Genomic DNA, 20,684 nt, shown 5'->3' with positions numbered 1-20,684 from the left:
TTAGATGAGATGCCTGGTGTTCTAATGAACTTTGAACAGAGGCTTAAAACCGAACAAAAGAAGAAACTACAAAGAGACTGTCATGACTTTCAACGGGATTTTGTGTTTTCCTGGCCCAAGGTTCTGTTTTACAAAATAACAATCAAATTACATCTGAAATGACACAACAACCAATGAGAGAAGGCCCTGTTATGGCTAGCCCAATAGAAATTATTGAATCCATCTCCGGTGATGTCATTCATGTTAAATCAGGAAGTAAAACATCATTACCAATTGCGGTAACCAAGGTGCATACTGTCGATAATGCAAATGCTACTGTTGTCAACTTAAAACCCTCTGGGACAGCACAACGAGTTTATGCAACAGCAGGGAATTTATCTGATGATGCGAATGCAATGGGGAACACCTCTAATCTCTCTGGGGCAGTTGTATTAGATAAAGGAACAGCGGAAATGCAAAACGAAGAGACTGCATTTGAATCCGCTACAGCAAGCTCTTCTTTGATTGTTTCCACTGCTACAGGAGAGCATAAAATGGGACTTGAATCTCTTTGTACCCTACAGCTAGGTGGAAAAGAGATCAGAATAGATGTGCCTTCTACTGCAAAGGAATTACGACAAGTTGGCACAATTATTTTAGCCTAGCCCCTTCCCATCCACAAGGAATGCAGGAAGGATCGTTCCTGCAGCAGAATAAAGAGAGGGAGAAATGGTTCAAACATTCAAACAGAGTTAATGGGGCATCCACCAGGAGCCACAAACAGTTGAATTAGTGCACAGCCTGTCATCTTTTTCTTTAACAAGCGAACAAATTAATTTACTCAATAAAGGACTGGCTTTTGTACTGGCAACCAGAGCTGATTCGACCAATGCTATTTTAGATTTAATGTTATTTGCCAGGCATACGAGAACTTCTTGAACTTCATAAAAACTAATAACACCATTAAATCTATATTAGACAGTTGAAATAATTGTACTCAAACTAAAAACCATTTGTAATCTGATACTAGAACTCTTGTCTCACACTAAATTGTATCACTTGTAAATTTTTATATCTTAACCAAAAGCCTATTTTAACCTGGTTTCTAGAACTATACTTACTTATTGTTCACTTGTAAACTTTGTAATCTATATATATGTATAACCTAGTGTAACTTGTTTACTGTAAACTTTGTAATTTTAATGTATAACCTAGTGTAACTGGTTACTGGAGCTTTTCTCCCCAGGACTCCATTGAAAATGGGTTCATCTTGGCCCAATGGATTATCCTGGTAAACCAACTGCAAATAAATAACTAAATAAATAAATAAAATACGATGATTAGTTCGTTATACCCAAATAAAACAGTAAAATGTAATTGTTTTAAAATAACAAGTGTTTTTATACCAGAGATGAAACCTGCATTGAATGCATTTGTTAATTTATGTGACAACGATACAAGATGAACCCTGAATGAGAAACATCAAGGTAGTTTTTATAACTTAAGTTATAAGGAGCAAGAAGCTTTAAACCAGTTAGTTTAAAGCCCCACACCTTGAGATACATCCACCCGACAATGGGGTTGGGATAGTAGTAATGGACAGATCAGTGTATCATGAGAAGATGCTTAATATGTTGGATGATGCTGATATTTACGTTCATTTGCATCAATTTCAAGTCATTGGACTTACTAACAGGGTGGATTTTTTATTTATATGATTTATTAATTACAAATTTGACTGATTAAGACTTTAGTTATTTTACAGTAGGGCACCCTAATATTCCAATAACTTCTGGTTTACTAAAGATACACAAAGATGTTAGTGACCCCCCCATTTCAGCCTACAGTTTCTGGGAGAGGATGGCTCACGCAGCCTCTCTCTATTTACGTTGAAAAACAGTTAAAGCCTGTTCTTGATACTGTAGACACTGTGCTAATAGATGCAAAACATTTCTTGAATGATCTTTACATATGGTCTAAAAATGGTGTACTCAGTGATGACATGTTGTTTGCGACTCTTGGTATCAACTCTCTTTTCACTGTAATTCCAAATGATGATGGAATTGAAAATGTTAGATCTTTTTTAGCTACATGAAATGTTTTTTCCAACTCTAGAGTTATGCTGATTTGTACACTACTTGAACTAATTTTAGAAAATAATGTGTTTAATTATGGAACAGAATATTTTCTACAGAAGGTTGGGGTGGCGATAGGCACGGCATGTGCCAGTTCGTATGCAAATATTTTAGCACAGTAGGAACAGCAGATATTTTTAATGATTTACGTTACAGAACACATGTATTGTTTTATAAACATTTTGATGATGAAGGACTCATATGAGACTCTCTTACATTTTGTAGAATTTTTACACAATACAACTACTTTTCTTGAAGTTTGGTATGCACTCCTCTAATGTCAAGATAGTTTTTTAGATGTAATGGTTCACACTGACATTTTTGGGAAGCTGAGTACAGATATTTATAATGCTAATTGCTAAAACTATGTCACCTGACACTGCTGTAACCGTTATTTTAAGTCAATACATAAAGCAATTTCGGAAGCAAGATAGTTTTAGTTGGCAGTAAATATAGTTTCAGTTGGTAAATACTTGTCTCAACTCCCAAAAGTACAAGCACAGGCTACCTGTCAAGAATGGGAAATTATTATCTATATGCTCTACCTGTTCTCTTGAGAAAGTCCACAAAATGACAAGGTGCAGGAATGGGGACAGCAAGCTGGCATTGAAACGCATAAGCATTTCATGAACTGTTCTCTAACTCGGCCAAACAACAGCTGTTCCCTGTCAAAAAAGCACCGTTCCATTTCCACTATGCTTGCTTAAATACTGGGGAAGAAACAGCCAGCTACATGTCGACTTTGTCACTACTACTGCTCTCATACCCCTGCCAGAACTCATCTTTCCCCAGACCGTCTCCCAGCATCTGACAGGCAGACAGGCACTGCTGATGTCATCACGCACACCTCTGCATATTGATGGCGATGCATAATGACATCTGGCAGAGCTTAAAATTGTGATATTGGGAATTGAAGGGGCCACTCAGAAATGTATGGCACTCCATTACTTTAACCTCAAAACCAGTAACTACCGAGGAATTCGGTATGGTTGAGAGGTATGGCCATAGTACCATAGTTTTTACTGCAGTCAATATGGGGGTAGGGTGCCCTATTCCCATAGGTGGGGTGGAAATGCATTACTCTGGCTGTTATTTCACCCCTTTTAGCTATCACATGAGAGGTGACTGTCAAAAGTGACTGTGTGGGTGGGTGGCAAGCTGCATAGAAAAACAAAGGCAGACTATACAATTACTTCTGAATGATTACTGACATGGGTTGCAGGAGGGGACAGTACTGATTAAAGAGCGACATGACATTTATATTATGTGATTCCACTGGGACAATATGCTGTCTGGATGTTGTATCCAAAAAGTAGTATTCTGTACCTAGAAGTTCTACAATTTTTTTTTTTTTTTTTAACTGTGGGCTACCTTTCAGGGAACTGATATATGCTCCTTTATATACAACTACTAAATTGAGCAATTCAAAAGACTTTTGTTGTCACAGTCTACATCACTGTTATTGGTTTCTACATTGAGGCTATTTGACTTTTACACAAAAGGCTGGGCATAACTAAATTCCAGAATATATGAACTATGTTCTCATTAGGCCAGAAGTAAAAATCCTATTCATTTCCACAGAAAAAATATATTTTCACTTGTAAAGTGCTGTGGCTACAATGCCATGCTTTCAAGCAGCTGAAGCTGTCATTAAAATCAGAATATGCTGCACTGTCAGTTCTGCTGCTAGAATTGCAGTCTTATGTGTGTTTTGTAGATGAATGCCCTGTTGTTTTTCAAGAAACTTGTATCTGAAATATCAAACAGGGACAGGGATTATAGTCTACCAAAGAAAAGCTTCAGAAACGTTAGTTCACATGACTATACTGCCAGTCTGACATTCTGCATTATACTCTCTTAAGTTTAAGTGATATGGTGAACTTCTTCACATTGCAGTGCACACAATAATGTTCTAAACTACTTTTTGACCGAGTTGTGACTACATCAGAATTAAAAATCCTCTATATTTCACAAGTAAAATGTATTTTTTAGTTGTGAGATAATGTGGCTACAATGCCATGCTTTCAAGCAGCTAAAGTTGTGGGGCCAAATTCAGAGATGTTCTACACTCCCAGCGTTGAGGTTTGAATTGCAGTCTTATGTATGCTTTGTAGTTGAACATCCTTTCATTATGATGTTCAACAAAATCTCAAAGGGAGTCACAGATATAGCATTTCAAATATATGCCCCAGTGGCTTTAGTTCACATGCATTTACTGCTTTTGGATTACACTGTTTTCATTTTGCATGCTACACTAAACTGCTCAAAACACTGAATATAATAATGGCCTAAACACTTCTTTAATGTCATGTCAATACATACAAAACAATCTGTATTTCTCCTGAATACAGAAGTTTCTTACCGGACCTGTGCTCCCCCAGTTTTAGACACTCGCATACAGAAAATGATATTACAAGAAGATGCAATTATGTATGCGCCTTTACAGCTGGAATCACACACTACATACATTTTATAGCTCAGGATTATCAATGTACAATGCAAACATAATAAATATATCATATAAATTAACTACAGTACTTATGGTTACAATGAAATGCTTCATTACTGTTAAGTACCACCAGTGGTATTGTATAGAAATTTGGATGATCTACTTTTGCTGTTTTATAAAAAAAAATAAAGCATATTTTGCATTTTTCAAGCAGACACACACCGTATGCATCTGAATCATGTTAATGGTGTGCTCCTAATAACCGAGAAACAAAACAATACTCTTTTTGTACATAAGTTGTACTTTTTGTAATTTCTACAAGTTACAGCAAAACATGCAAATATTACATGGTCTGAGAGACATGCCCACATCTGAGACTGTTACCTTATTTTTTGTAAAAGGTATTAGGCAGCGGAAAACAAAATGAAAATTGGATTATCAAAGGATGTTGCCCTGAAAGCTTCATGAGAATATTTTGAAGCAGGAAAGAGATATTGTACTTTAAATTAGGGTGGAATTCAGACCTGAATTGTGCAATTCTTTTACAAAGCAGCTGAAAATAAATGTGTGGTTTTCAGTTTTCTGCATAGCAAAATAAATAAAACCTATTAAAACAAACATATAAAGCTGGTGTGATTTCAGGCCTAAAAGCAGTACTACTTCAGTATAAAAGTGACCTTTTCATTCTTTGTATAAAATCACGGCATAAAAATTACATTGACATTTATTTTTTCATTAAAATTCAATACACAGCTGCTCCTTTATCTGTGAGGGTAAGCAGCTCAGTTCAATGATGTCTTATAGATCATTATGAAATTGAAACATTTTTGAGATAAATATTTTTAAATACAAAGCAGCCAGTATTCTGAGGACAAATCTGAAAATGATCAGCAGTTAGGGGGTTATCAACCCAAAAAAAAAAAAAAAAAAAAAAAAAATATATATATATATATATATATAAATATATAGATAGATATACACACACAAAACTGTCTACTTAAAACTAGCTCGTTCAATGTCTGATTACTCGATTAATCCACTGTGGGGTCATAAAGGAGCTACAGCCTCTCTGAACACTCAGTGGCTACAAGTTAAAGAAAACAATCCTTTGCAAGGCACTACCCCCATCACAGCATGCACACATTTGCTGGCAGTTTGGAGAAATGACAATTTACCTACAGTAATTCTTTGGAACACGGGTGAAAACCAGAGCACCCAATGAAAACCAATCTGGACATAAGGAGGATGTGTCAGCTTCCCACAGAATACTCCCCATCTAGTATACTGAAACAGTGACAGGTGGTAAAGAAATCAAATCCGTTCACCTGAAATGAGTTTGAGGCTGTTACATTCTGAAGTCCACTAGCATTTCAATTATTTTCAGTCTATCCCCCCCCCCCCAAGAGCTTTATGTTTCTTCTTGTACTCTTTTTCTGTTAATCCCATATACAAATGTCTGTCTTTTCCCCGTGAGCCAAATTGTTGTTCTTTAACCATGTCCCTTTACTTTAGTTCCCCTCACAGTATTAACGGTTCCCAATATTTTGGTTCTTTCCTCAAAGATCCACTCATTTGCTGCTCAGCATTTAACTTGTCCCCCTTCTTTGTGACCTTCCATACCTCTTGAGGCTAATTCTATCATCCATTCATGTACATAACTATTCATCACCGTACTGTACAAACTACTCTGTACTCTGGGACAGTATGCTATCTATACCCTTATTCCTGTCTGCTTGGGCTTTTGGGCCCACAATGCTAATCTTTTGCTGTCATCACCTAATCCTCTTGACATAAAACCATATTTTTTTCACTTAGTATGATACATATCATTTTGCATTGTACACACAAGTCTAATTTGTGTTGTGCTGTGATTTAATAACTTCCATATCTGGTAAACCTTTTTCTCCCTCTTCTGCTAGCATTATTAACCTTCCCAGATAGCCTAGAATTTCTTGATCATTTTTCCCCTATATAGCTTTTTTTCTGGTCTTGTAAAGTATTCTTGACCTATGTATAAAATCAGATGGACTCAAAACAGTTTTCCTGCTTGAACTTTACTATCTACAAACATAATCATCATCCTCAATTGCTTAAGTTTACTGTTTACCTTCCATGTGACTTATTTCTACATTTTCCTTGTGTCTGATCCACACTTCTGTCCTGCAACATAATAAAATATCTCATCCTCTGATGTCCCCAAAGATATGGGTCCCTTTGAATTAACTCGTAAGTTGATATAAATAGTTATAAACAATCGCTTTTGTCTTTTCTTTTTTTTTTTTGTAGTACATTTTATATGCCTGAATCATCTTCTAGTATTCCAAAATATCAAATCACTGGGACAGATCTTTTCCAGGGTGTATAATATAAAGTACTACACCATCAGCAAAAAATGCAATTTTTTCCAGTTCACCATACCAACTACACTCCTGTATTTGGGATTCTCTTATTTCAACTTCTAGGAGCGCAACAAAGTTGAGAGAGGGAATCCCTGCCTTGTACCTCTTGTCTGGCTCAGACTATTTGGCAGTCTTCCCTTTATCTTTACACATGCCTCCATTCCTTTGTAGTAGAAGCCCAAATGTAGACAGATTTTGTTTCTCAGAATTTCCCAGATGACCCCATCAAATGCTTTCGCTGCATCTAACCTTATCAGCATTAAACTTTCCTTTCTTTGCTCCACAAGATTCTGCATCATTAGTGTTCTGTTGATGTTATCAAATGTCTGCCTCCCCCCTACAAACCCACACTGACCCCAGTCTATTTCCATGCTAATCTTTTTCTGTCATTATCATGAATACTGTATACTTGTGATTTATGACTGATATAAGTCTGTAAGACCCCATATCAGCCAAGTCTTTATTTTTCCTTAGTTTAACTGATACAACAGCCTTTTCCATGACTTTGGTACATATCTACCCCCTAAAACATCATTAAAGCTCTTGTATCACACATTTCTGATTGCCCTCTTCCCCGGTTTCCATGAATACTTTATACTTGTGATTTATGACTGATATAAGTCTGTAAGACCCCATATCAGCCAAGTCTTTATTTTTCCTTAGTTTAACTGATACAACAGCCTTTTCCATGACTTTGGTACATATCTACCCCCTAAAACATCATTAAAGCTCTTGTATCACACATTTCTGATTGCCCTCTTCCCCGGTTTCCATATTTCCACCAGAATCCAATCCTAAAGTTTACCATGTAGTCTGCTACTCCACTACCTATATGATTTCATCCCTTGTTATTCTCATAGGTTCATAGGTGTGTACTAGGCAAACAGCTCTGGAGCCTTTACAAGCCTAGGCCATAGAAGTGCTCTGGCATCATGTTCATACAAGCGTTGGACTCCCATATCCTTAAAAACATCTGTTTGCTATTCTAACTCTCAAACTTCCTTTTTTATCTACTTCTGTTTCCATTCTACCTGTACAGACATGTTCCTCAACTTTACTAGATTTAATTCTACTGTCTGTGGATTAAAGGCAACAATTTTGGAAAAAGTATCTAGGAGAGTTTGTTCGGAAAGTGCTTATAAAAGAAAATGAATGTATAAAGAAACCATGTTTATTTCAAAGTTTAATACCTTTTGTCCCTGTGGTTTAATTTAGATTGCAATTGGACAGTACTTATCTAATTAGTTTAGTGATTTTTTTATTGGTTACTGCATTATTGATGGGTGTTATTTAATATGCTGTTTGCTAAAGTTTTTTTATTACTCCCTGAAAGCTGTGCATCTAATTATTTTAGTGATTTTATTGGTTATTGCATTATTGATGGGTGTATTTAGTATGCTGTTTGCTAATGTTTTTTATTACTCCCTGAAGGCTATGCATCAGCTGCGCTGGTAGAGAAATTAAGGTTTCAGTAATTTACGGATTCCTGCCGTTGGTTGTTCTGTTTATTTTTTATTTTCTTCTTGTGGTTCTTATTAATTCTACTGTCTGTTGCCACAGTTTTTTTTATGCTAACAACTTAATGTTCCTAGGGTAACTATCAAATTCACTTGAGCTAGAACTATTATTTCATATTCATTGATACTTTCCAGTTATTCTTTCTCTTTATACTTTACTCTTTACAACTGTTCCCTCTTTCCTGCTTTGTTAACCTGCACATTTTGTTTTGGTGTTCTTTTAACTTTTGCTAAGCCTAATACTTTGTTACTTCCTTCCTACTCCTTAATGGCATTATCTGCTATCAATTATTACATTTCAACTTTCACTGTATTCCATCCAAGTATTGTCTCATCACTATCAATTCTAAATCGTGTCAATAATTGTTGCACCAAATTCTCCGTCCACAACCTAAACCCTTTTCTTTTCATTAGATAAATCTACAATCGCATAAGACTGACAAACTTGCTATTCCCTAGTTTTCTCATTTTCAAGAGAAGCTGGGTATGGTCAGACAGAATTCTTGTAATATCTCATAACTCCTTATACTATGGTATGCACCATTGAAAAATATACTCTGTCCAATGTTGCCCAACTACCGTATTTGTTCTGCAGAAAAAGGTATATTCTCTTTTATTTTTCCTTTCATATGCATCCAAGTCCAAATATTTTATATACTTTCTCTAAATATATTGCTTCTTTTGATGTTCTGTAAAACCTCACTTCCCCTGTGTCATCATCTTTATCATTAAATTCCACTCGCCCCTACCATCAAAATACCTCAATAAAGACAGATTATTTCCCCACAAATTGCTTACAGATGTCTTTCGTTTTACTGTTTCAGTATTCCTAACAGCAGGGGGGGGGTCTCCTCCCAAGGACAGCACAAAGTCTGGCCAGTATACCAAAGCTTTACTATTCATAAGCGCCATAAGTCACACACATGCTCCCTGTTCAAGGCATATGGCATAAAGCTGACATACAGATGCACACATTCAGAATTGCTTTGCCGCCAGTCTAAATGCCATCAGTGAAAGTCTGTCTGAAAGCCTTTCTTCTGTGCTGGTTACCAAGCCATTTTTTTCAGATAAGAGACCTGTTGGGGTTGCTCCTTATCTTCTTTTTATTTAGTATTGATTGGTTTCATGTCATCCAGAAAGGGAAAATGTCAGTGTGGGAGGCAAATTCCCCATAAAGATCAACACAAGTGCCTCTTTTCTTTGGGTGCTTTGCACAACCATAAGCGGTGTTCAATCTGCCAAGCTTTTGTCCTTAAGACCCTATGTAGTTGTCTCTCCTCCTTAACTATTTACCTTGAAGACTATGTCTCAAGATGTTGGCTCAAGGTGCTATGTCTTCCTGTCCCGAGTGTCAGCTGTTAGCCAAGAAAAAGGTAAAAAAAACTTTTGTCTGATATAAATGCTGTCTAACCTCCCCCAGGCATCTTTCTTGAGACTGGTGAAAGCCCAGAGATAATCCGGTGGTTGCTTCAGATTCCTCTGCTGCGACCTGATGCATGCCGGCATGGATCTGACTTCTTGCATGTCCTCAGAGACTTTACAAATGTCTCCTCCAAAAGTTGGAGGAGGAACCTTTGCTAAATATATCCGTGGGACCAAGGGGGATTCTGCAAATTTTAGTAAGGGAGGAGATTCCTACCAAGCTTATTGAGTGTTACCAAGGGTCTGACCCTCCAAAGTTGTTTTGTGCAGACATCCCACAGAAAAAGAAACAGAAAACCATACATATTTCCTCTGAAGCTAAAGATCCCAAACACGAATGGCAGGATTTTACTCAGGGGTTGAGCTTTGATGGCATTAAAAGCTCTTCAAGGGGTATCCGTCCCTACTCCTTTCCGGTCTTTCACTCCTCTTAAAAGACCTAGGGAACTGGATTCCTCTGATGAAGATCAGGACTCTGGTGAAGAGCCCTTAGCCTACTCTTCCCAAATACCTTCCCACTTGGATTATGGTTCAGAGGAGGAGGATTCAATTAATTCAGATTCCCCTTTAGAGGAATTCTCTTCTGGGGACACCTTTACCCATACAATGGACTGCTTTCAAGATTCTGATATCCAGAAGAGGTATTAGGAGCTTCTCCAGATGGAGTCTCCCAAACTTTCTGCTGTTCCCTTGTTTGGCTGCACTCCTGCATACCTTTTCAGCAGCTTCTGTGGCCCCTGATTCTCAGCCCCCTGCTCCCATGAAGCCTGACAGATTTTACCAGGTGCCCAATGAATGCAAATTTTTGTATAAATGTCCTTCTGCTGATCCTTCGTAGGATCAGTCTCTTCAGGCAAGCCCTCCAAAATTCTGCCCTCTACCAATTTACGTCCTTCTGATAAGAATAGTACAGCCATGGAGAGGTTGGCCAAGAAGGTTTATACTGCTTCTACTTTATCCTTTGGGACCATTAACTAGCAGACTCATACGTCCAGGTGTGTTTTGGCCCTCCTTTCTCAGGTCTCTCAGGTTATTTCTGATCTTCCTGACTGAGTAGACGGCTTCTGCCCTTTCTCTGTTGAGTTCCACTTTTCAAGTTGCTTGCCATTCTGTTAAGCACAACTATGAAGCAGCTGATGCTTCCTCCACGGCTGCTGCATTTGGTTCTGTCATGAGGAGTTGCTCATGGCTTCATCTTCAGGCTCCTCCTGATGACATAAGGCCAAACTGCTGGATGTTCCTTTGGACAATAAAAATCTCTTTGGTTCTGCTGCTGAATGTTTCAAGTCTCTTCAGGATAAGGGCAAGGGCTTACAGGTGCTGAAACAAATTTTTGTTTCTCCAGTTCCGAAGTTTCAAAGGAATTATCTTTCCAAATATGCTTTTGTTTGCAGGCAGTCCTCCCTACACACACAAAGATAAGAAGGGCACTAGACAGTCCCTTCCAGCTAAGCCTACTCAAACGCCTACTTCCCAGAAACCTTACTTTCAGGACATGCAGAGTTCCATTTCATAATATGCTTCCCCCTTCCCTAAGCCAGGTCCATCCATCCCTTTTGTCTTTCCCTTTCCCTTCCAAACTGGAAGAGAATCATAGGTTCATAGGTTAGTACTAGGCTAACTGCCCTTATGGGCCATTTTAAGCCTAGCCAATTACTTCATGTCAGAATCAAACCCTGCACCTTGTGTTTCTAAGGTAAGCACCTTAACCATTAAGCCAACCTCCCACCCCTACCAATGTTTTGCTCCTTTAATATAAGCATACTTTTAATAGCTTTTCATAGGTTCATAGAGTAGTACTAGGCTAACTGCCCTTGCGAGCCACTTTAAGCCTAGCCAATTATCCCCTGTGAGATTCAAACCATGTACCTTGTGTTTGTAAGGCAAACACCTCAACCATTAGGCCACCCTCCCAACTGAGGATTCATAGGTTCATGACTCTTGGGTTCTGTTTATTATCTGCCAGGATATTTCATGGTTTGGAAATCCCTTCCTTCCTTTTTAGGCATGCCTCAACCTCCTTGGGAATAGCTTCCTTTTTTTTCCAGAGGTGCTTCATTCTCTTTTGTCCCAGGGGACCATTCAAGCTCTACCCCTGACCCAGGTATGGAAGGGATTTTATTCCAGAATATTTCTAGTTCCCCAGAAGGAGAGCACCTGGAGACCAATGCTGGATCCTTCCCAACTCAGCACCTTTCTCAAGATTCCTTCCTTTCAGATTTTGTCTCTTCAAACCTTATTTCTTGTTCTTCTCCAGGCCTTTTTGGTCTTTCTTGATCTCAAGAATGCCTACCTTATATCCCCATCCACCCCCTTTTCAGGAAATGTTTGTGTTTCTCTTACTTCCCTGCATTTTCAGTTCAGTGTTACGAAAAGGAACTTGTGGAACTTTGTATAGCCCGTCACATATTTGGGTGCAGGAGGCTATCAGATGTAGCACATACAGCATTAATACCTTCATCCAGAGCACCAATTACAGGAGGAATGGCCAAAGACTTGGGGCTCTATACTTACAAAAGTCATATCTTCTTTGAATCTCAAATATTTCTTTTTCCTCCCATTAGAAAAGGTCCCTCATTCTATCTATGGTGTCTGAAAATTCTGAAGAAATACTTACTTCAGATTATGACTCTAAAGAATGTCAGGAGAGAACACCTGGGAGACATAGTCCAGCAAAGTGTCTTCACTGTCAGATTGAGTGTCACTCTCTGAAGGAGGGATCTCTTCCTTTTTAGATGGGAAGAAACAGGGGAGGCAGACTGCAAAGACTGAAAGGCCTTACAAAATGCATTTAGCTAAGGAACACCATTCATCTTTAGACTCTTTAGTGGTTGGAGATGAAGGCGGAAACGCATGATTTTTTTTTCACCTTTCTTTTTTGGAGTGCCAAAAGAAAAACACAGAGTTGTGTCATACATACAGAGTTCAATACGGGAGCCTGGTACCTCTTCCCTTACTAGCACTCAAGACACGTACCCAACTCCCAACCCTTGCTATCAGATAAGGATCCCATCCACTCTTTTAGGACCAGAAAAAAAGTCTCTTCCATTTAGATAAATTTCTAGTAGCAGTTTTCCCAGCCTCCTTTATTATCTGTAGCATGTCTATAGAATATTTGTTCCTAAATGGAATTAAAAGTGAATTATGCGAAGGATCCCGGAATAAAATATTTTGAGCTGATGGTTCAGACTGGAGGCAAATAAATTTATTTGTGAAGTACTCCACTGGTGGACAACCTGAGGGAAGACCTCTTTGTTCAACATCAATCCAGGGTAGGTAGGGGGTGGGGGTCTGTCCTAGATCTTCTCAGGTGATATGTCAAGCTGTTTCATTTTGACGTTATGTACAAAGCTTTTAGAAAAAAGTTATGAAAAATGCAATATCTTAAGCAAACACTGCAAGCCTGCAAAACAGGTAAGTCTTTGCCGGGCACTGTGCTCATTTCTAAGCTATAGGTTTACAAAGTATGGCCAAACAATCCACTTATGTGGCACTGAGAGGCAAGCTCAGAAAAAGGGGGAAAAACCTGGCACATCTACTGCTAGTGGGGTTTGACTTTATTGGCCTGAATGCACCTGAAAAGACAAAGTAAAAGTAAAAAGAAATGTGTATTCAGAAACACTGCAGCTGAAACACTGGTTTATCCTTAACAGGTCAGCATGAGGTGATCCAAGTTTTTTGTTCTACGTAAAGCCGTTTTACTTCTGCAAGGGGAGTGGTGTTACCTTTCAGGGTACAAGTTTATAAGCCTACAACCTGTTTGGAAATTGTCTGTAAAGCTGACATTATTTCTGAAAAATGCAGAGAATATTGGGAGACCATACTAGTCAGGTCTGTAGAATACTCTTCCAATAGCATTCTAACCTTGTGGAGAGAGGACGTGGGACATTTTCCAGACCCAGAAACTGTTTTGGAAACTTCTGCTTTTGTTATTTTTTTATCTTCTTTCAGCTTTTAGGGGTCGCCACAGTGGATCGCCTGTCCGCTCATGATTGGCAGTGGAGTTTTACGGTGTCGAGTTGCCAGCCTGGCACCCAGCCTTCCACAGAAAGCACACACACGCACGCACTCACGCCTAGGGCCAATTTAGTGTCCACTCTACCTACAGCATGTCTTTAGAATGTGGGAGGAAACTGGAGCACCCGGAGGAAACCCACACGACCACATGAGGACATGCAGACTCCGCACAGAAGGCACCCCAGCCGAGGATCGAACCGGAGAACCTCTTGCTGTGAGGCGGCAAAGCTAACTGCTGCACCACCCCGGATGTTTAACTGAGGGTCAAGTCAGCTGCTAAGGTAATGGAATTGATCTTTTACTTCATTAGGCATATGGCTTTGTGAAAGACTTGCCAATGTGAGTAGTGATTTCACTTTTTGTTTGGTTCCAAATACCATGCCATGACTCTGTTTTCCTTTTTTTTTTTTTGGCTTATAGCAAAGAGTGATGAAAGGATAAATTAAGACCCTTTCTGAAGATCATAAAAGAAAACGGACATCAAGGTTGTTAGCGTGCAACAGAAGACTTCTGGGAATGGGCACTATGGAATACAGCACTAACAATATACAAAACTGGGATCAGAAGGGAAGGTAACAGTGCATATAGATGGTGTAGAACTGAAGAAAAAGGTTGGAGATGTGCGGAGAATGTTTAAGACAGAAACCAGAAAATATTTCAGATGAGAACGTGAGACCCTAAAAGGAAATGTGAGAGAAGAGTGTACTTTAATGTCTGTAAAAAGTGTTTGGGGCAGATTTACAAAATGGACAGAGTCTGGATTTTTTTAAATGGTTTTAAAATAAGGTTTTCAAATAAGATAACATGTAGCATTTTATAAAAACAGGCTAACTACATACCTGGTTGTGCTGGTACATGGTGTACATCTTTGTTGAGACTAGATGGAATGGTCCGATCAGCAGTTTGTTCTCTGACATCTGTCTCAGCAGAAAAAACATTGTTCTTCATCTCCTGGTGAAAGTCATCACTAAGTTTCATCTCATTTGTTTTCAGAAGTAGGGACATCATCTGAGATGACAGTTTGTCAGTATTTTCAACATCACCTGGCAGCTCCTTAACAGAAGAAGGTGGGAAGGTGGTTGTGGACATTCCTCCTAACATCTCAGATATCCGGGTAGGAAGAGAAATAGGCACAGGCTCAGAAATATTAAGTGGTGGAGATTTTGTACCTTTTCGAGTTAGTTTTGGTGAGAATGCATGCACAACTTTCTCTGCAAATGTTGTCACTTTTGGTTGTTTTTCTTCTGAAGGGCTTAGATCTGGAGAAAAAAAAGGGCTTATCATCTTCTGCACTGGTGAAATGGGCTCAGAGCTTGTTGCACTATCTGGAGTATGAGACTGACTACCAGATTCCATATCTCTTTTGGCCCCAAAATGGATGTCTTTACTGCTGGCAAGTGAGTCTAACTGGGAAGTGCTGGTATCTATATGTTCGGGCTCTGCATGTGGTGGGCTGCACTGAAAAGACATAGGATCAAAGTCCAGGCTTGTTGCTCCAATGTCTGGAGGGCTGAGGTCTTCCTCTTCAGACCTGGGTGACATAAGAGCAGGAACATGCATCAACCCTTCATCTACATCGCTTTCATTGTGTGGAAGGTTGTCATATGAGTTGCAGTGGTTCATATTTTCGAGTAGCTGTCCATTAAATGCAACAGAGAGGGCATCACTACTGGATCTAGGCCTCCTAGGCCGATATAATCTTGTCTCTCCTGTTGATAGAGAAAACAAACAACAGTGGTTAAAAACACACATTTTACCAACTATCCAGTGTAGCAGCACATTTTTATTACATACATTTCAATAACATTTGACTGGGAGATAGTAGGGAGGGCTCTATTTCTTCCCAAAGAGGAAATTCAAAACTGACTTCAGTAAATGCTCTATCACAGGGACAAGCATCAGGCCAGCAAGAAATCAATAATGCTAAAATGTGTATTTCAAATATGGGTACTTGAACATTGTCACATGCACATGACAGCCCTTTGATGCTTTCACGCCAATGCCTAGTCACTTTTACTAAAAACGGTCTTCTTTCTGGACCACAAGGCAAATTATTTTTCAAAACTGGGAACTCCATAATTAATGGTTACTTTTGTTGAAGTCATTTCTCTGTCCTTCACACTAAGCTATATCTTAAAGTTTCCAAAAAGTGAAATTATATACTTACCAGAACACTGAAAACTGCTGGACTACTTGCATTTGTGCCCTTTTCTCAGCAATAAGTAATAACACTGTTCCTAAACTCTAGCTGCTCTCCTGTCCCATATACCCTTACTCTGAAGGGGAAGGACTCCAAATTGAGTAATACTGAACAGCCAACTACATATACTGACAATTCTGTAAAATTAGGGACCATGGGAAACAATCAGACATCCGGAGTTCCTAAAGCTCCATTCAAAAGTGATCATTTGGAGGGGGGAGGTGGGCAGGTTATTCCAGAGTCTGGAAAAAGACAAGATAAGTCTAACAATCTAGTAAGTACATGGCTTATATAATTATTCTGGTCCTGTATGGATACTGAAAATAGCAAGCCAACCTTGGGTGACCTAAGATATTAAGTATTTTAGAATGGTGTCTCCAAAGAAAGTCCAAGCCCTAGAAAGAGTACTCAAACTATAATGGTTAGCAAACATAGGCAGTCCACGGGTTAAGGACAAGATCTGTTTTTTAGTCTATCACGTCAAATTTGTATGCAAGTTGAAACATGTACATTGAACATTCTACTGTACTGTACTGCAATACAGTACAGTAGAACGTTCCATACAAAACAAATCTGTTAAACTTGCCTCTTTTTACGCTTCACTTCACATTTCTGTATTGCAGATATCACCCATGAAGGTTTTCCACTGTTTTCTGAACTTTCAGACCTCTGCCAGTCTACCAGGAAATGCCATTTGCCCATTCTACTGTACAGTACAAGAACTGTTTCAATACTATGTACTGTACAAGCCAGCAGTTTTGCAGATTGCCGACAGCGATTTCTTAACCAACTGGATCTCTTGTTTTCTGTGAAGGCGTAAGTAACTGCTCTAACAAGACATGCGGGCAGCTTCACTAATGGAGAAAAGGAAAGTGCAACAGAATTCTTTATTTTAAGGTACGATTTGAGCAACTTTAAGGACTTTTATTTGTTTTCATGTTATTTCCGACATTGCGGCAGCCCATTCTTATCTATGAGTCGTCTGTAAGTTGGATGTCTGTAACTTGGGGACTGCCTGTATAAGTCTGACCACATAGCAACAGCCATAATCTCCTCTAAATGTACATTTTGAAGAAAGACAATGGATATGGCCTGAGCTATGTCAGAGTATGCATTCAGTCTTGTGATCAAGGGTTTGCCAAAGCAAGACTATAATAGTAATCAAGCACTTGGAAAAGTACAGTAGCCTAAGTTATATAGGTTATATTCTGCCAAGAACATGACAACTGGCCAGCTTTCAAACTTCCACACACTGACTTGACTAAAATGCTTTTGGAATTTAAATTTTTCACTCGAAAGCTTAATTTGCAGTACATTTTGTGTGATGTAACTTTGGGTAGTACTTTGGTTAAGCCCTCTGTTTACAATCCCACATTAATGTATACTTTGAAAATGTTTGAAAATCTTTGAGTGAGAGACATCAGGGCTCAAATTGGTAGTAGTAATTACCATTCTTTTTATAACCCAAGTACAAATGAGAGAATGGCACTTAATGACTTGGTATGCAACAAGGATTTAAGGTTTATGAAGGCCGACAAGGGGGGGGGGGGGGGGGTTGTGGTCATGGGTACTAATGACTACAAAAATGCAATGGAGCTTATGTTGGCTAACCAGTTGGAATACAAAAAGGTGTCTAAATTTGACATTTTGAAATGTTACGGTTTCATCTATGCCACTATTTATGGTTTGTTAATGGATGGTCAGATATCTAAAAAAGTCTTCAACTTCCTGCATGTGGAAGATCCCAAAATAGGTGTGCTTTTTGGAATACCTAAGCTCCATAACAGGTTTACAAATCTCCATTGTAGGCCTATCATTTCTGCCGATTGCATCTCTTTATACTTAGATCAGGTTTTGAAGCCATATGAGAAGCAGTTACCGTCATATACTGCCGATTCCTGGGACTTTTTGGAAAATTTAAGACCTTTTTTTACAGTTTGGACAATGGCAGTGAGCAGTTTTTGATGTTCACAGTTGACGTGACTTCACTGTTCACTTGCATTCCCCAGGAAGCAGGTGTTGATTTTATTAGATGGCTTTCGGTTAAGTACACCAATTTGAGTAACAACAGTGTTATCACTTACACCTTGTTGTTAGATTTACTATTGGAGCACAGTTATTTTATGTTCAATGGTAATTTCTACAAACAACTGTCAGGAGTATCTATGGGTGCCACTGTGGGTCCCACTTCTGCAAACTTGGTTCTTTGGTGGTGGGAGTTGGAAATTTTGCCTAGTGTGGATTTATATAACAAGGTCATCTTTTACAAAAGGTTTGAAGACGCCCTGTTTTTTATTGTTAAAAATGAAGGTTTTAGTGTAGATGGCTTCGTAGATGCTTTAAGTGTTACTACTGAATTGTTAATATTCACCTTAAGTAGTTTTGGTCGTGAAGTTTAATTCCTGAATGTGGTTACTGGGTGGGAAGCTACTACGAATGAGGTTTACAGTAGTATTCACTGAAAAAATATTTTGTAACAGCTATGTAAATTATAAAAGTAACAACCCACCATTACTAAAAAGAACATTCCTCGTGGCCAGCCACCCCACCTTTACTAAAAGGAACATTCCTTGCGGCCAGTTCATCTGGGCTTCATGGATGACACCACCTTTTTTGAGGAGGTTCAGTTTATTAAAAGGTTATTTTTGGATAGGGGCTATCCTGGAGATTTACTGGACAAAGCTGCCAGTGACATTATCTCTAGAAGGGAGAATGATTTTCCTCCCATTCTGATAAAAAGGTTTCACAAAAAGAATGTATACAGATGGTGTAGGTCTGAGCAAACCTAGGTTTTGTATGGACATGAGTGTAGACAACAACCAGATTCGTAAAATTATTAATGAGAACTGGAAAGTCATTTTAGGTAATGGTGACATGGTAAATGTATTGGGTGAAGTGCCTTGTTTTGTGTACAAGAAAAATTGTAACATCAAGGATATATTGGAGAGGGGACATGCTTCCCGTTGTTTAGGGGTAAACAATAGAGGTATGCATAAGTGAATGGGATGTAAAGTATGTAGGTACATCCACACTGGTTCTTATATTTTTTGCAACACCTTGATTTCAACATCACTGTTCCAGGTAGACTAGATTGTGGTAGTGAAAGTATTGTCTATGTGTAGTGGATGTCTAGCATTCTACATGAGAATGTCCACTACAAGTTTGAGGACAAATATTCTTGAACATTTGTACGCTATAAGAACAAAAAATGTCAACAACGCCTTACATAAACATTCCACTACGTCTATTAATTGGAAAAAGTTCACTTTCTCGGTTCTTGAGTCCGTGAACAAGGACATTAGGGGAGGTGATTACAGGAACAAAGTAGAACAGATTTTCACACTGAGCTAATTGGAGGAAGGGCTCTGAGCTAACTAATCTGTGATATATAACCAAGTATCCTGTTTTTTGCCTATTTCTGAGTTATTTATAGCACTTATATTTTACTCCGTGTGTGTGAGGTATTAACTAGAAGTTTCTACAACTGTTAAGCATCTGGTTGTGTGTGTTTGTTCTGATTTCCTGCTATGAGTGTATCATAGCATTCTCTAGAGTCTCCTTGATCCTTTATCTGTTTAAAAATGTCTGCAGTTTTTTTCTATGTAAGTAGTGTTGGTAGTGTAGCATTGTCCATATTCAGGCTTGTGTTTTGGGCTTAGCTGTTTGTTAGTAGAGGCTGTGTTGTCTGAGCGCACGTCACAGACCATCATAGCTTAGCCAAAGCCAGTATAGCATTTCAGTGAGAGTGAATTGTTTCTGGTCATTGGCTGACTGGGGTTGCCTGGACTACTCCTTGGAGTAAGCACCTCATTGGTTCTTTCAAGCTTTTTATAAAGTTATTTCAGGTTTCAACTTTGTTACTTAAGAAGTTAACTTGTGAGCGTTTCTGCCATTTCACACTGAGCTAATCGGAGGAAGGGCTCTGAGCTAACTAATCTGTGATATATAACATTAAGTATCCTGTTTTTTGCTTATTTCTGAGTTATTTATAGCACTTTTATGTTACTCAGTGTGTGTGAAGTATTAACTAGAATTTTCTACAATTGTTAAGCATCTGGTTGGGTATGTTTGGTGGCTTTGCAGTTGCCCGCCCCTACTGTAAATTTGATCTGGGACACTCCTCCCAGTCTAGTGTCATTACCTCATTCTACCTAATCCAGGGAGAACATTTGAGAAGGCCAATACAGTTAGCTTCTGTTCCTCCTTTCCACTTTACAAAAAAAAAAATGTTCTAAGCTTGTTTCCTGCCTTTCCTGTAAGTCGTCTAGTCCAGATACAGATTTGCTGTATCCAGGACTGTTTGTAGGCTTCTGAGCCCCCAAACCTTTCTGTGTTGGGGGGAAGCCTTCTAGCTTAATTCTGTTTCTTAGAACTAGCCAGTTTTCTAGTTTCAGCACTCAAATCTGTTTCTTTGAGCTCAGCACTTGTTCAGAACTCATTGTAAGCACTAAATAAGCTACAAATTACTACAGCACCCAACTTTCCTCACTTGTCTAGAGGAAAACAGTTTTTAGTACTTAATAAATAAGCACATATCCAGGCATGTCTAAGGGTCAAGCTCCCGGT

At 38.7% G+C, this 20,684-nt stretch overlaps 1 protein-coding gene across 1 annotated transcript in view; it reads right to left on the bottom strand.

Moving 5' to 3' along the window:
• The window catches only part of ARHGAP32 (Rho GTPase activating protein 32), a 3,207,216-nt gene that overhangs the window by 42,602 nt on the left and 3,143,930 nt on the right, over positions 1 to 20,684 (bottom strand). The window contains exon 23 of the mRNA XM_044081098.1: positions 14,758 to 15,627. Coding sequence (XP_043937033.1) covers positions 14,758 to 15,627 — 870 coding nt within the window. The remainder of the gene's footprint in view (positions 1 to 14,757; positions 15,628 to 20,684) is intronic.

The sequence above is a fragment of the Protopterus annectens genome, chromosome 8.part0 (assembly GCF_019279795.1).
Source record: "Protopterus annectens isolate FY-2018-M chromosome 8.part0, PAN1.0, whole genome shotgun sequence".
NCBI classification, from domain to species: Eukaryota; Metazoa; Chordata; order Ceratodontiformes; family Protopteridae; genus Protopterus; species Protopterus annectens.
Note: the sequence above shows the minus strand (reverse complement) of the source record. Positions and strands in the feature narration are given on the sequence as shown.